The 15,338-nt window shown below is 28.5% G+C and overlaps 1 protein-coding gene across 1 annotated transcript; it reads right to left on the reverse strand.

The window, feature by feature from the left end:
- Positions 1–1,751: 1,751 nt before the first annotated feature.
- LOC145202452 (drebrin-like protein B) lies at positions 1,752–13,654 on the reverse strand. The gene is made up of 15 exons (XM_090080879.1): positions 13,328–13,654; positions 13,022–13,077; positions 8,022–8,134; positions 7,820–7,894; positions 7,520–7,660; positions 6,184–6,261; positions 4,931–5,017; positions 4,796–4,860; positions 4,045–4,180; positions 3,500–3,823; positions 3,373–3,421; positions 2,967–3,202; positions 2,561–2,615; positions 2,241–2,456; positions 1,752–2,127 (listed from the first exon to the last, which is right to left on the reverse strand). The coding sequence occupies exons 1-15, from the start codon at positions 13,408–13,410 to the stop codon at positions 1,991–1,993; spliced, it is 1,851 nt and encodes a 616-aa protein (XP_089937005.1). The 5' UTR covers positions 13,411–13,654; the 3' UTR covers positions 1,752–1,990.
- Positions 13,655–15,338: the final 1,684 nt, after the last annotated feature.

The following is a 15,338-nucleotide window of genomic DNA, read 5'->3' on the forward strand; positions in this document are numbered from 1 at the left end:
TTGAGGTTAGGATTTGAGAGATATTATTAACGCAATATTCAAGCAAACAAAATAATGTATTTGTATAAACTAAGAAAAATTTTGTTAAATACATTATAAGGGCGAAATTAAAAAAGAAAAATGTTAAAAAACTTACGTAAAAGGGTTGTAAAATCAATTTTTAATCACCACTTTGCAACGCTTCACACCAACACGATGACACTTCGGCTGTCAACTGACCTCAAAAGGTGGAGTGTTGCCATATACAAAAAATATTATGCTCATACAAAATTCTCAAAATATTTGAGTGTCTCTAGGTACATGGCGTCCCTAGGAGAACCAGTCTCCCCTACATCTTAAAGTAGATAGAAACAAAGTATTGTTTTATATACATAAAACGATTTTAACAAACTTCCTTCCAAGTTATCATCTTTTTCTCTTTTTGCTTTCACAGAATTACTAACATATGGTTTTCCAACATAAATGCTGTTCTTGACAGGATTTCTTGTCTCATTTCAGGTAAACCGTTATTTTTCTGAGATTTGAGAAAATTGAAAGCTGGTTTTTCTATTCCCAGAAATTGCTCATCTACCATGAGTTATAGCAGAAGGATTTTTAGAATGTTCATAATGCATGTCAAGTCTATTGATCATAGGATTAATCACATTGTCAAACTTCTCCATATTGAGCCCAAATAGTAAAAACCTCAGAATAAAGATTACAAAGAATTCTTAACTAAGATTTCTTTTCAATAAGATCTAAAGAGTTAGCTGGGCTAATTAGAGTACGGATAATAGACATGACATAACATCTCGTAAGAAAGAATATTCAAATCCGTCAATGCGAAACAGCTCCAGTATTTTTAGAAAATTATCGTAAAATTGGTTAACAACTTAGGAAATGTGGTGAGGATGAAAGCTTGAATAAGTGATAACCTTAAATGATAATGTCATTGATGTCCTTGAACCCCCCCCCCCTTACTACTGCAGTCATCAAGATTGATCTTTTTTACAGGAATTGTTCCTCCATTTGCTTTGCTAGTTACAGATGATAAACTTTAAAAAAGCCTAGTTCTTCATCAAATCCTATTTTGAAATCTTTATCATATTATGCTGCATTTTAAAAAAAAAGAAGATATTTTCAACTAATTCATCAAAATATCATATCCTGATACCATTATCTAGCTATAAACTAAAATAGTATTTAACAAACTGTAATTTGTTAGCCAAATTTAATAATAGAGTGACCATCTCAATTACCCCAATCACAACCCTAGGAAAATTTGTATTGACATTTAAATGAAAAAACTCACAGCATTTATCGGTAAACAGGTGAACAAAACGTGCGCTAATGAATTGAATTTCGTTGTTCATACATGTTTCTAATCGTCAGAGGTTAACTCCGTCGCAATACAGATGCCTAATAGTTTTTAAAGAACAAAATTTATGAGAATCATTGGTCCAGTGTGATGACACTGGCATCACACTGGACACAATGACAGCCATTTCTATGACCGAAATAATATTTGCTTACTCTATTTTCGGCCAAAGATTGACGTAAATTGGATAAAATTTATGTAAGGCTCAATTTCAAACAAAGTTAAATTTAAAATAAAAAGCTGTCTAGTTGAACTTATTTGACATTTTTAAATAGAAATTGTATCGAGTTTTGATCCTCTTTTTTATTGAATGCACATTATAGTGAGGTAAACTTGCTAAACCATTTGAATGAGCAAAGTTCTTTCGTTGGAAACAAATCAATGTAAAGCAGTGTTTAATGTGTAACAAATTTTTTTGATACTTGAGTGAAAAAAAAAAAAAAATTTGGGAATGCAAATCTAAAAAAAAAAAATTAAGAAAAAGCAAATCTAATACAGTTTTCTTCACAAAATCAGTAAAAATTTTATATAAAGTACGAAATCAACAAAAAATGCTCAAAAGAAAATACTAAAAAACTAAAAAATGGGAATTAATTTTAAATAACTTAATTTTATTTTGGTCGTAAAATTCATTTATAGCAATTCCACATAATTGGCAGGGAAAAGACCTATATTGCCATCAGGCCCCATCCCTCTCCACCATCCTTCGTCGACTTTTTCAATATTTATAATGACATCATCAGGATTAAAAGTGATTTCTGATTCATCGGCTAAAGAAAGAAAAAAAGACATCTTAAACTTACGCTTATAAACTTTATAAGCTTTTAAGTTTTTAATAAGTTAGGCAAAAAAAATTCGAACGGAGAACGAATCTTAAGCCTACCAGCTTGATAGTCATAGAGGGCGCGTGCTCTAATATCGCCAAACGCTTTTGGTGAGTGAGCTTGTTGAGGAGCACTGTCAAATATTTCTTCTACATAGTTGGAAGGGAACAAGCCATAATGACCGTTAGGAGCAGTACCTCTCCACCAGCCTTCATCAATTACATCAATATTTGTGATTATATCATTAGGGTCAAAAGATATTTCCGTTTCGTCGGCTTAAAATAATAAAGAAAGTGAAATGAAAAAAAAAAAAATCACAAAAAGTGTTTTATGAAAGGAGGTAAAAAAAAAAAAAAAAAATTTAATAAAGTCTTATAACCTGCTTGGTAATCGAATAGTGCCTTTGCTTTCTTAACAGAACCCACAACAGATTCCTAAAAGAGTTAAATTAGTAATATATAGCATACATTACAAATAGTATCTATATACTGATGGCTTGAGGTTAACGTCTACGTTTTTTATGGAAATAATGTCATCAAATTATTATGAATATACACATATATTTTTTCATACGATCGACAGATTGAAACAGACGTTAAGTTCGTATTTTTGTTAAGTTGAAATTTTGAATAATATCATCGGCTATAAATTTCTGTGAAAAATCATTTTTGTTCGAGATGCAAAATGTTTTCTGAAAATCAGAATTTTTACTGATATTACGGATTCTTTAGGTGATTCTATGGTATTAGCAAAAATAATCTAAAATATTTTGTGAGAAAACTAACTTTATGAGAAGAGGGTGAAGAAACGCTCTCCTCAAGTTTAACAGGTACATGCACAGGTAACTGTTGCGGTACTGCTTCGTGGGTAACAACTGGTACTTCCTCAATAAGTTTTACATAGTTAGCAGGAAACAAACCAAAAGAACCATCTGGTCCAGTACCCCTCCACCAACCATCATCAATAAACTCGATATTTGTAATCAAATCATCAGGGAAAAAGGTTATTTCATTTTCATCAGCTAAAATAAGACAAACTTGTTTTAAAGACTCCAATATTTTGATATTAGAAAGATATTGGAAAGATATTTGAAAGATATTTGATATTAGAAAGATATTTGATATTAGAAAGATATTTGATATTAGAAAGATATTTGATATTAGAAGAGAAATAAAGAGAAGTAAACCTCACCTGCACTATAGTCAAACAATGCTTTTGCAACATTAGAATGACTTGGAGTCTAAAAACAAGTGTGATCAAGTAATAAAAGTAAATTTCATAAAAATTTGACAGATAATTTACAGAGTAAAACACTTACAACAGTTGCTGGGGGCAGCTTTTGTTCTGGTTCACGATTTAACTGAATGCCTGGTGCTGGTGTAGCCTTTTTAACCTCATTACTTGGATGAGAAACTACATCAGGTATAACAACAGCAGGTGCAACTTCTAAAGGTTTTGCTTTTTCCAGATTTTCTGATTGATGAAATTCTTCAACAGGTTTTACATGTTTTTTCATAACAGTAGGTGGAGGTTGTTTTTTCCCTTTGCTTGGTACAGGTGTTGGAATTGGTTCAGGTTCTTCAGACTTTTTAAAACTTTCTCTAGGAGATTGCTGACGAGATTGAATCAATTTGTTAGCCTCCTGCCATATAAAAGGTTAAAAAGATAGGTTGATTCATTTTAAAGATAAAAAAAATGTTATGCAACTATTTAACCACTATAAATTATCCTAATCATGATTCTTATACTCATCAAATCATAAAAAAATATCATTATTATGATTCTTATACTCATCAAATCAAAACAAAATATTTGATAAAAATTTTTCTTTGATAAAAAAAAAAAAAAAACATTAAAAATAACCAGTAAGCGTTGTTTTCTTTCTTCTTCAGATCTTTTTCTGAACTCTTCGTCATCATGTTCTGCTTCCTTTAATGTCTGCTGATATCTAAGTCTTTCTTCCTCAACTCTTTTTTTCTCCAAACTTAAAGCAGCTCCTCTAAAAAAAACAAGCATGATTTACAAAAGCAAAATATTTTTAGTTTTAATGAAATAAAAAAGTAAAGCAAAGTGATTAGTAACTGAATAACTATGAAGAGCCAATGACGTAAAATTAGCAAAGCCACATTTTATAAAGCCACATTTTAAATTTTATAAAACTAAATTTTAAATTTTATAAAGCCACATTTTAAATTTTATAAAACTAAATTTTAAATTTTATAAAGCCATATTTTAAATTTTATAAAGCCACATTTTGAATTGCCTTTCCTAACCTGTAGCTCCATGATTAACTTTTAATTTCAACAAATCATTAGTCAAAAAATGAGTTTATTCCTCTTAAAAGATTACCATTAAAAATATCGCTTTGGAAGAATTGGTTTAGTCCACATCCTTTAGCCAAAAAGTGAGTCACATCATATGACAATCACAAACAACAATATTACAATATCAAAATTGTGTGTCACAATGTCAAAGTTGTCAGTCATTTTATCACACATTTGGTATTATTAATCTTGGAAGCACTAATTTTAGATATTTAATTTTCCCTAATTGGTCAATCTTACAGAACTGCAAAGTATTAATTTTCACTAATCATAAAAATGATATGACATACTTTTGTTCATCAATAGATTTTGATCTTTCTCGTATCATTGCCTCTCGGGCCATTTCTTCTTTTTTCTAAAAGCAAGATATTAAAATTTCAGTTAAAAAATTATAAAATACAAAAAAAAGTAAAAGTTATTATTACTTCTCTTTCAGCCCTCAGTCTTGATTCTTTAATACGTTGTTCTTCAAATTCTTTTTCTTCTTTAAGCTTTCTTTGCTTTTCATCATTCTGAAATTTTAGTAATGATAATGGTAGCAATTAGATAATGTGCATAATAGGTAAAAGTAAGAAACATAAGCACAAACACAAAAAACAATGACAAAAAGAAAATTAACCAATAAAAATAAACTTAATTCCGGTTTATTTATTGATAAGATTTCCATGTCAGTTGATTACTGTAACGCTTAGTTTACTTAGATTACTGTAACGCTTAGTTTAAACATTTTATTTATTAATTTTTGAAAGTATCCATTCTTATATTATTTCACACCTTGCTTCTTGTAGATATTCCCATGATCATTTCTTTTGAATACTGATCTTTGGCTTTCTGATCCAAATTGTCCCAGAAATTTTTTTTTGGAAGTTTACTAACTACTCTCAAAAACTGGGTTTTACTTTTTGGGATGGCCAAAAAACTTAACATAAAGTTCATTTACAAGGAATCAAGCTTGGAGGTTTGATAATTTAATAAGAAGCTTATATTTGAATTTTCTAAAAAACCTAAATCTGCTTTTAAATTTTCCAGCAGTATATATGCACTTCGGAGTTATCTCTTTAATAACTTGGTACAGTTATCTCTTTTACATCTTGACTTTATCATTAAGAGATGAACTTTATTGTTGAAGGAAATCCTACTTTAGCTTAAACCTTTAAAAAATATCCACCCAAGATATGGAATGTCATTTGCCGTTTCTTCTGTAAAATGTACAGAATTAATCACCATTTTTTAACACTGTTTAAACAGAACTATTTCAAGAATACTTTTATTTACATTATTAATCATCCTAATTATAAGTAAAAATAAATATTATTCCAAGTAAATTTTTATTGGTCAGGTCTATTGTTTGGATAAGCTATTCTTACTTTTTACCAAATTTTCTTTACTTACTACTAAGTTTTTCTTATTTGTGAAGGCAAGTTAACCAAGTGATTTAAAGTCTTAATTTTTGTCAAAAGTATAAAAGCCTTAGTTTAACTACTAGTTGTTTTTAGTCAAATATACACAAATAAAATTACTTGTTGCTTCAGTTTATCATTATATCATACAGAACATTATTTTTTTTTTTAAAAAAAGTTTCCAAGTGATCATCCTAACATACACAAATAAAATTACTTTTCTGATAATAGAAAAAGAAACAATCAAGAACTTATTTATAAACTCCTTCATGGATTACCTCAGTTTTAGCCCAGAACTCATTCCTTTTCTGAACATCAATCTCTTTGTCAGGACGTTTCTTTTCATAATTGGTACCCTAAAAATATTAGTCGTACATTTTTTGGAATAGGACTAAAATTATTTAGATGTGTAAATTTTTTTACATGCTTTTAAAACAATTGTTTGGTGAAAGTCATGTAGTTGTTACTACTGATCTTTTTTTATGTGGTGCACAAATTATAACATTTAAAAAATTTTTCAAATTAAGAAAGATCATAAATCATCATATTATGCCAATACACAATAAAATCTGTTCTTTTTTAACTACTATTACAAAACTGAAGTTTCAAATATTTTGTAATTCAAAAAGGCTGCTTTGAATTCTTGCTTTAAAAACATCTTTCTTAAAATTCTTAAAACCCACAAGAAAATTGTCAGTTCATAATATTGTGATATCATCTAAAATATGAATTTTGTATTACTTTTTTCAATCAACTAATGCAATCGTAAAATTGAGTAAAATAATAATAATAATAATAATAATAATAATAATAATAATAATAATAATAATAATAATAATAATAATAATAATAATAATAACAATAATAATAATAATAACAATAATAATAACAATAATAATAACAATAATAATAATAATAATAGTAATAATAATAGTAATAATAATAATAATAATAATAATAATAATAATAATAATAATAATAATAATAATAATAATAATAATAGTAATAATAATAGTAATAATAATAATAATAATAATAATAATAATAATAATAATAATAATAATAATAATAATAATAATAATAATAATAATAATAATAGTAATAATAATTACTATTTTATATTATTTACTATTATTACTATTATTATTATTATTATTATTATTATTATTATTATTATTTTTATTACTACTACTATTACTATTATTATTACTATCATTATCACTATTGTTATTCTAATTGTTGCTATGACTATTATATTTATAATAATAATAGCTAAAATATTAATAATAAAAAGAAAAATAGTACAATAGTAATAATAGTAATGGTAGTGAAGCATAGCAAATTTTTACATCTAAAGCTTATTTGATTTTCAAAAGATTACTCATTAAGAGAGTTAGGAAATAATAATATGAAAATTTAGTGTATGATTGACAATATTATAAATTGAAGATATGACTACACAATATTTAGGTTTGCAATAACCTCACAACATGATTTTTTTTGATGATTTGATTATGGTTTTTTTTAAAAGATAGGCACACCTCACCACTAAATATAACCTTTCAAAAACTTTTTAATAATTTGAAAATAAAGTAATGTAATAAAGCTTAGTACAATTTGTCCTTGAGGAATAAATTCTTTGGGTGCCTCTTTGTGGAAGCTATAGTTGGCACCTGATGAGCTTTTCACCTTCTCCATAATAGAGTCTTTCTCAACATCATCTTCTGATCGAGCATTTATTTGCACATGAATACCCTGTAAGGATATTATAAATAAATAGAAATTATACAAATCCAGCAATTAAGTTCAAACTTAAAAATGTATAATAAGTTCAAATTTATTTCAAGACATTGCTGTTTAATTTATTTATGCAGGATAACAAAATCATGAAGTTACGTTTTTGAATTTACTTACACGAAAAAGACCAGTGATATCACGAAGATGATTAGCACATTTACCTTTAACAGAGGATGGAACTCCTTCCCCTTGCTACAAAAAACTTCAAAATTTTTATTTTGAAAAAGAAAATTAAAAAAAAAAAACTGAGTAAGAGCAATGATTTGAAACACTTTATTGAAATACAACCTTTTTTTCTCAAAAAGTTTCTGTAACGTACCCAATTAATAAAGACTATTTTAGGCAAATTGGTATTTGGGTCAATAACTCTTAAACCAGCATATAGTATTTTCCCTCCACTTAACTCATCTACCAATTCTTCTAAGCCATCTTCTACAAAAACAAAAAAAACAACCTTGACTATTAAAAATTCAGTAATTTCATGTCAAAAAAAAAATTACAAAAAATTTAAGCAGAGGATTTCTAAATCCTACAAGCTACTTCTATATACAAGCTATTGGAGGCTTATGGTATACATATGGCCCAAGAAGGCTGTAACCCCAACTTGATGTTTCAGAGAAACCCTCTGGAGGGAGTGACATATACACACCCCTGATATCAAAAATGCAAAAATTAAAATCAAACTATTTTGTCTAAAAAAAAAATCATTTTTAAAACTCTCAGTTTTTAATACATTTGTTTGAATAATAGCTTCATATACTTTGCATTTATTACAGTATAAATTATTTCTATTGAATTATGAAATTTTACTTTTGATTTGATAACAGAAATATGACTTATGAAGCTTTTTGTCTGCAAAAAATCATAAGTAATTTCCATCAAATCTTTCAAATAGAACTTTAATTTATATCAACCATAAGTATTTTTGTGGTGGTGGTTAGTAGAATTTTCAAAACTGTGTTTTTATCGAATTTCTGGGAAACCGCTGTTGCTCATTTTTTAATGTGAAGTGCGGTAGGCCATTCTTCTGCCTTTGACCACCTGTCTTTCAATGCTTTGTAGAGGAGTTTCACCACACCCAGAAGAAGATGCAGTTCCATGGGTGGAATCAAGTCAAGCACAGGTTTACTATTTGACTTAGAGATAAGAGGCTCACGGACTACATTTTTGAAATCTTTCGCTTTTTTACATCTTTTCCACCAGCTTTGAAAGCTTCAAAGCAATTTTGAAGTGATTCAAATGTATGAAGATTTCCACAATTTTCCAAATTTCGCAAGTCAGTGTCACACCATGTACATGGGTGACTACTTGCATTTGACTGCAAACCACAGAGAATGTTTGCCAATTTCAAGTCACATGACAGCAAATGGAACATTTTCAGGACAGATCAAGGTCAAAAGCCTTTTGACATTATAATAATTTTCTGGTACATCTTCAGCAACTGCAACAAGAAGTTGTCGTTTTACACTACTGTTTGCTGCAGTTTGGCAAGTCAAGGTTTTTTTGCTGAGTGGGCATGGAATGGGACTATTTTTATTAAGCTCTTGAGTACCCAGACTGATTTTGAAAAAGCCACCACCATTATACAACCCCAGCTTGACAAGATGTTCTGAGTATATTTGTCTCTGTGTCAAGATCGCATTTTAAATCTCTTTAAGATTCTTGCAGTGTACAACAATTTGTTGCCTTGTTTTTGTTTGATCCAGGGAAATATCAATTACACTCTAAGAAAAATAATTGGTAAGTTGACTTCCAAGATGCATAAACTTTGCTCTATAATTTGGTTCAACAATCGGTGATTTTGTAACTTGATTCAGAGTGGTGGCAAGTTTTTTAATGCCTGAATAGACAACCTTGTGTTTGACTGGAGTTGCACTAAATCCTCTGCTCTCAGCTTTGGCTTACTACCAAAAAGGGTTTTTGAGCAAGATGGACCTAGAATGACGTTGAAGTATTTTTTTAATAAATAGTGGACATATTTAAGATATTATTTGTATTTTCTAAAACTAAGAGTTTGAAATAACAAATAATAAATAAATAATTCTTTTACTTCCAATCTTAAAACAAATAACTTGTATTGAACCAAAAGTAAAATGTTTTCTATTTTTCTCAAATCCATCTTATAAAATGTTTCAGAGTAATGTTAGCTTAAAACATTACCTTGTGTAAGAGGAAGAAATCTTCCACCTTTCGCCTGTGTGACTCTGATAGTGCCATGTGGTGAAGCATCTTTAGAAGTGATTACTGAAGATACAATTTGTTCACCTACTGCGGGGTCTGTTGAAGCAAGTTGGATCATGTTTTCTCTAAAGGTATATTGAGTGCAATTTTGTGTCAATCCTTTTCCAATTACTGTCAAGCAAAATGAACATCGTCTTTCAACTTTTGCAGATTGAGAAGTGTTCAAATTTTCCAAGGGGTGTTTTTCATTCAGCTTTGTATGGCCAATTTTGCAGATCAGGCAATCACAAATCTGACACCTTTTAGTGGGGTAAATGACTATTGTGAAAAACTGAAAAAGAGTTGGAAGACTGATATTCTCTCCATCGTGCTTTCTTTGACGAATTCTGCAACTGTCACAAATGTCTTTAGGCATTCTTGCATCATGAAAGTTAATTTGACATGAATAATGCTCTTTGATTCTTTCAATCAGAAATGGTGTAAGACTGTGAGTACACTTTTTCATACAAAACATAAACACAGTCTTCCTGCAGTCTTCATGTGATTTTATTGTATTTGGCATTTACAAACTAGTGAATTTTGTTGTCACTTGATGTGCAAACTAAATGAGCAACAGCGGTTTCCCAGAAATTCGATAAAAACACAGTTTTGAAAATTCTACTAACCACCACCACAAAAATACTTATGGTTGATATAAATTAAAGTTCTATTTGAAAGATTTGATGGAAATTACTTATGATTTTTTGCAGACAAAAAGCTTCATAAGTCATATTTCTGTTATCAAATCAAAAGTAAAATTTCATAATTGAATAGAAAGAATTACTTATACTGTAATAAATGCAAAGTATATGAAGCTATTATTTAAACAAATGTATTAAAAGCTGAGAGTTTTAAAAATGGTTTTTTTTTTCTCAGACAAAATAGCTTGATTTTAATTTTTGTGTGTGTATATATCATTCCCTCCAGAGGGTTTCTCTGGAACATCAAGTTGGGGTTACAGCCTTCTCGGGCCATATGTGGGTAAACAGTATCAAATACTCCTAATAATACTTTCTATGCTAAAAGCAATGGCATTCTGTTAAAACTATGGTAAATTCTTAAAAAGAAGCTAAAAAATGTTTGATTTAAACAATAAGAACCAAGTGCTCAGTGTTTTTGATATAAGTTTTTATTTAATTTCTTTTTTATGACTGGATTTTTAAACTCTTGTAATAAACTTTATGTTAACAAAATAGTTTCTCATTAAACAATATCACTAGTAATATTGTATAATGGGAAACTATTTTGTGGTTTACTAGTAACTTTGTAACAAAAAAAATTTTTCAAAACTTAACTAAAATCACAACTAATTTTCCCGTTCTATTTTGAGGAGACCAAACTCACCATTAAAAAAAGCCTAAAAATTTACAAAAGAAAAGCTTTTTTTTTTTATTTAACAATTTTTATCATAAATCGTAAGAGAAAATATTTATTACAATTATTCTGAGAAACTTGATTTTAGTTTTATTGTGAATCAAGAGAACCTGAATTGAAATTAATCAAAATGAATCTTTTCAGGGGTAGAAAGGGAAATTTTTGGTTTACATAGCTAGTAAATCAAGAGGAGAATCAGTAACACTATAACTTGTGCCTGGGTATATACCACCCATAATTTTATTCAAGGTGCTACAGTACAAATATACTGACTTACAAAAATGTCACAAAATACACACTATATGATTTTAGAAAAAATGTTTGGATAAAGGAACCACAACTCTTCTAATAGTCTTTCAATAATTTTACAGAACAGTTTCAATAATTTTAAATAAAAAAAACAAGGCTGAACAAACAGGTTGATTTATGATGGTTATCTTTGAAAATTTACTAAATAATAAAATCTAGTATCACTAAAACTCTCAAGTAACCCTACAAATAAAATATAACCACTAGACAAGTGTTTTCAAACCAATAAATTCCTTTCGGACAAAAAGTAATGGAATCTTGGAAATAGCAGATAAGATATAATGGTCAACTATTAATAGAAAAACTTAAACCTGGAAAAAATAAATAATGACAGCCAATAACATTTTAGGCTAGGGAAGCATGTTCCTGTAAATAGGAAAAAGGTTTGTAGGAGTCTGAACAATATTGTTGAAATAGCCTGGGGTTTAACCAACAAATTCATTAAGTACTATATATATAAGAAAAATATTTGTAATCCACATTGGTAAAATCATCAATGGTTAAAAGAAACAGAAAAGGGAAAGAAAAAAAAAAAAGCTAACAAGAGTAAAAAGAAAAACCCATTAAATGTATGCAATAGATTTCTAGAAGAAAAAAAAACAACCAATAACTTGAAAAGAACAATCAATAACTTAGAGGGAGAATCATAAATGAAAAAATTAATGTGGAATATACAAGTTTAACCTAGTGAAATGAAAATCACTTGCTTAAGTTTTGTAACTATTTGAAAAAAGGAACTTTTATCACGGCTAAGTTTAAAGGAGGTTTTGTATATCATTTTCAAATATCTTTGCATGAATAATACCTATGATGAAAATCCCTTCCATATACAAGTCAATATCAATTTAATCAGACAAATTTTTAAGAACTTTATAGAAAGGTACTAAGGTATCAAAAACATTATCCTACTTATTTTTATTTTCTTATTGTATGCTATTTTGACTACATTTTTAAAAAATATTTTCACTTAATCATCTATTTGTAATATATTTATCATTGTCTATTTTTGATATAAAATTTGTAATATATATATTAATCATTGTCTATCTTTTATATAAATTTTTTTACTTAATAATCATCTATCTATTTGAGATGACTATAAATAACCTGTTTACAATCAAGTCAAAACTTGGATTTTTAAAAATTACAAATGAATGATTGTAAGTAATAATGAAAAAGTATATATACTTATGTATAACTATAAATATTTAAGAACAATTTACTTTAACAAATTACTTTAGGTTTTTCGTAAGCATTTTTTTTTTAATATAAAATGTAATCAGCACTTCAGTTTTTGTTTTTTTTTATTTTAAAGGAAATAAATTCATTTTTAGATTATATGCATTCTTATAAACATATACTTATATAACCTTATTTAATTTTAGAAACTAACAAGCAAACAACAAGAAATGTTACCTCCATCATTGACTATTTTCAAGTCAAAAGATGACCCTTCATAACCAAACAAAACCCTAAATAAGTTAATAAATCCTCATTCATTTTTTACAAAAACATCATTTGATTATTCAATTTTAAAGTATTTAAAAGTACTAAAGTTTTATGTCTCATGTTTAAGGAGATGTCAGAAATATGGAGTACTATTTGATGTTTTGTTTTATTTCAAATGCATTTAAAGATAATTTTGATGAACTATGTTCACTTTAGATGTGTAGCTAACAGCCATAACTTGAGAAGTATGAAATTGACTCTTAAAAAACTTACCAGTCTTTTTTACTACTTGGGTTACATAGATCTTCCCATGCTTTTATGAGAGCATTTTTATTTTTTGATAAGTTTACTGCCATTTAGATATTATATTGTACTAGTCCAAAAGTAATGAAAAGCAGCTTATCGTAACATTTAGAAAAAAACAACTGAAGCGAATTTCAAAAACAAAGTTGTTGTTCTTTCTATATTTAATTTTTGCATCATGCTTATAATAAAGATTTTTTAAAAAAACTATCTATGAGCATAGATACCATTATTTTAATCTATTTTTAAAATAACACACATAAGAATTTGCGATGCGCAATTAAAATTGTAAATTTAAAATCATAAGTATAAAGTATAAAGTAATCTAAAGTATAAAGTAATCTAAACCCCGTTAATCATTGCGTAATCCTGTTGGTGCCTTTACTAAACCCCAAGTCAATGAATACCGATTATTTAAGGGCGAATTAGTCAAATACTATTACACATTCTCAACATTTAATATCTGCAAAACGGTTAAGATTAAGTATATGAGTCGCCCTAGGCCGTCTTACAAGAATTATTGAGGTCTTTCGTCATTTCTACAAAGGGGAGGCAGTCTGAGACTGACGTTATACAGGGTCTTTCCCAAACGAAGGTGGATAAGTCTGCAATCCAATCGTTGGAGGTCTTTAAACACAAAATCTCTCTCTCTCTCCAATATCTGGAAAATGGATGATTCCAGCAATCACATCAGATCATTAACCAAGATAGGTTAAAGCCGCAACTGGAACAAAATACCGTTAAAGTTGTACAAGAAGCAATCATGAAATGATTACAGTTGCAGCTACTCTTAATGTGCAGGGAAGATGCATCATCCCTGCACTCATATTATATAAGGAGGTAAGCATGCTTACCTCTTTATATAATTGCAACAGGTAAGATGTTTAAATTTTTTGCAAGCCTTCAGTCTGAAACAGGTCCTGCAGGAACAGCCTGTAGTGTATCAAATTCAGGTTAGACAACGCAAGGGAAATCTTCATTGTGGTTTAAAGAAAACATTTTACGCTGACAAATCGATGGCGGATTCTTTTTCTAGTACCGTTGTTTCGTGGCACAACTTTTGGATTTTGATAAAGATAGCATGGGATAAGATCATGACAACCAAAAATATTTAATTATTTCGCGCATGTGGCATATATGTCCTAGACCCTTCTGCTGTTCTCAAAGTTACAAAACTAACAATCTCTGTTTCTAATGCGACATATTTGATGGTAAACAGGGAGTTGCTTGACAAAACAACCCATGATAATTTTTATTGCAAATTCATTTCTTTGTTTACTCAGTAAAAAAGAACTAATTCTGCGATCTATTGGTCTTCAAAAATAACTGTTTACTAAGAAGTTAAAACCTTCTTTCAACAATTCGCTCACCTGGGAAACTTATATAGAAGTGTTCTGTCTTATCGATGCTTGAAATGCAGGCTTCAAATTATCCAAGATTAGAAGAAGCTTTTCCATAACATATGAAACTCACATGAAGCATAGTAACAAAAAAAAATAGGCTACTCGTGAAATAGTAAAACGTCTGGAGTTAAAAGAACATCAACGAAGAGAGAAAAATAAACAACAAAATTAGAAAAGCAGAAAAATAAAAATCCAATAAAGAAAGACAACAATAGTCAATGCTCGTTAATAATGTAGCATTAGAAGAACAGACGAACGTAGCATAAGAAGAGGAACGTTTTTACGAGGTGAATTTTAAAATTTTATTTCACATTTTAAAAAAATTTAAAAATTGCTGTGAAGCTTTTTTTTTTAATGGGCGTCCAGATAGTTAACAAAATTTAGTTTTAAGCACTTACATGATTTTTAAAGTACCTTTTATTACATGATTGCATATATACGACTGGATATGTATAGCTTTTAGGGTAATTTACTTCATTTTAGTTAAGAATTATAAATAAATATAAAACTTGAGTTAACCTTTTAAGCTAAATTAGGATCAGGTGAATAAAATTTAAATGCGGTGGTCTAAATTTGGT

The sequence above is a fragment of the Hydra viridissima genome, unplaced genomic scaffold (assembly GCF_058129835.1).
Source record: "Hydra viridissima isolate aposymbiotic clone 2 unplaced genomic scaffold, HvirCarnegie_v1 scaffold_3, whole genome shotgun sequence".
Taxonomy (NCBI): Eukaryota; Metazoa; Cnidaria; class Hydrozoa; order Anthoathecata; family Hydridae; genus Hydra; species Hydra viridissima.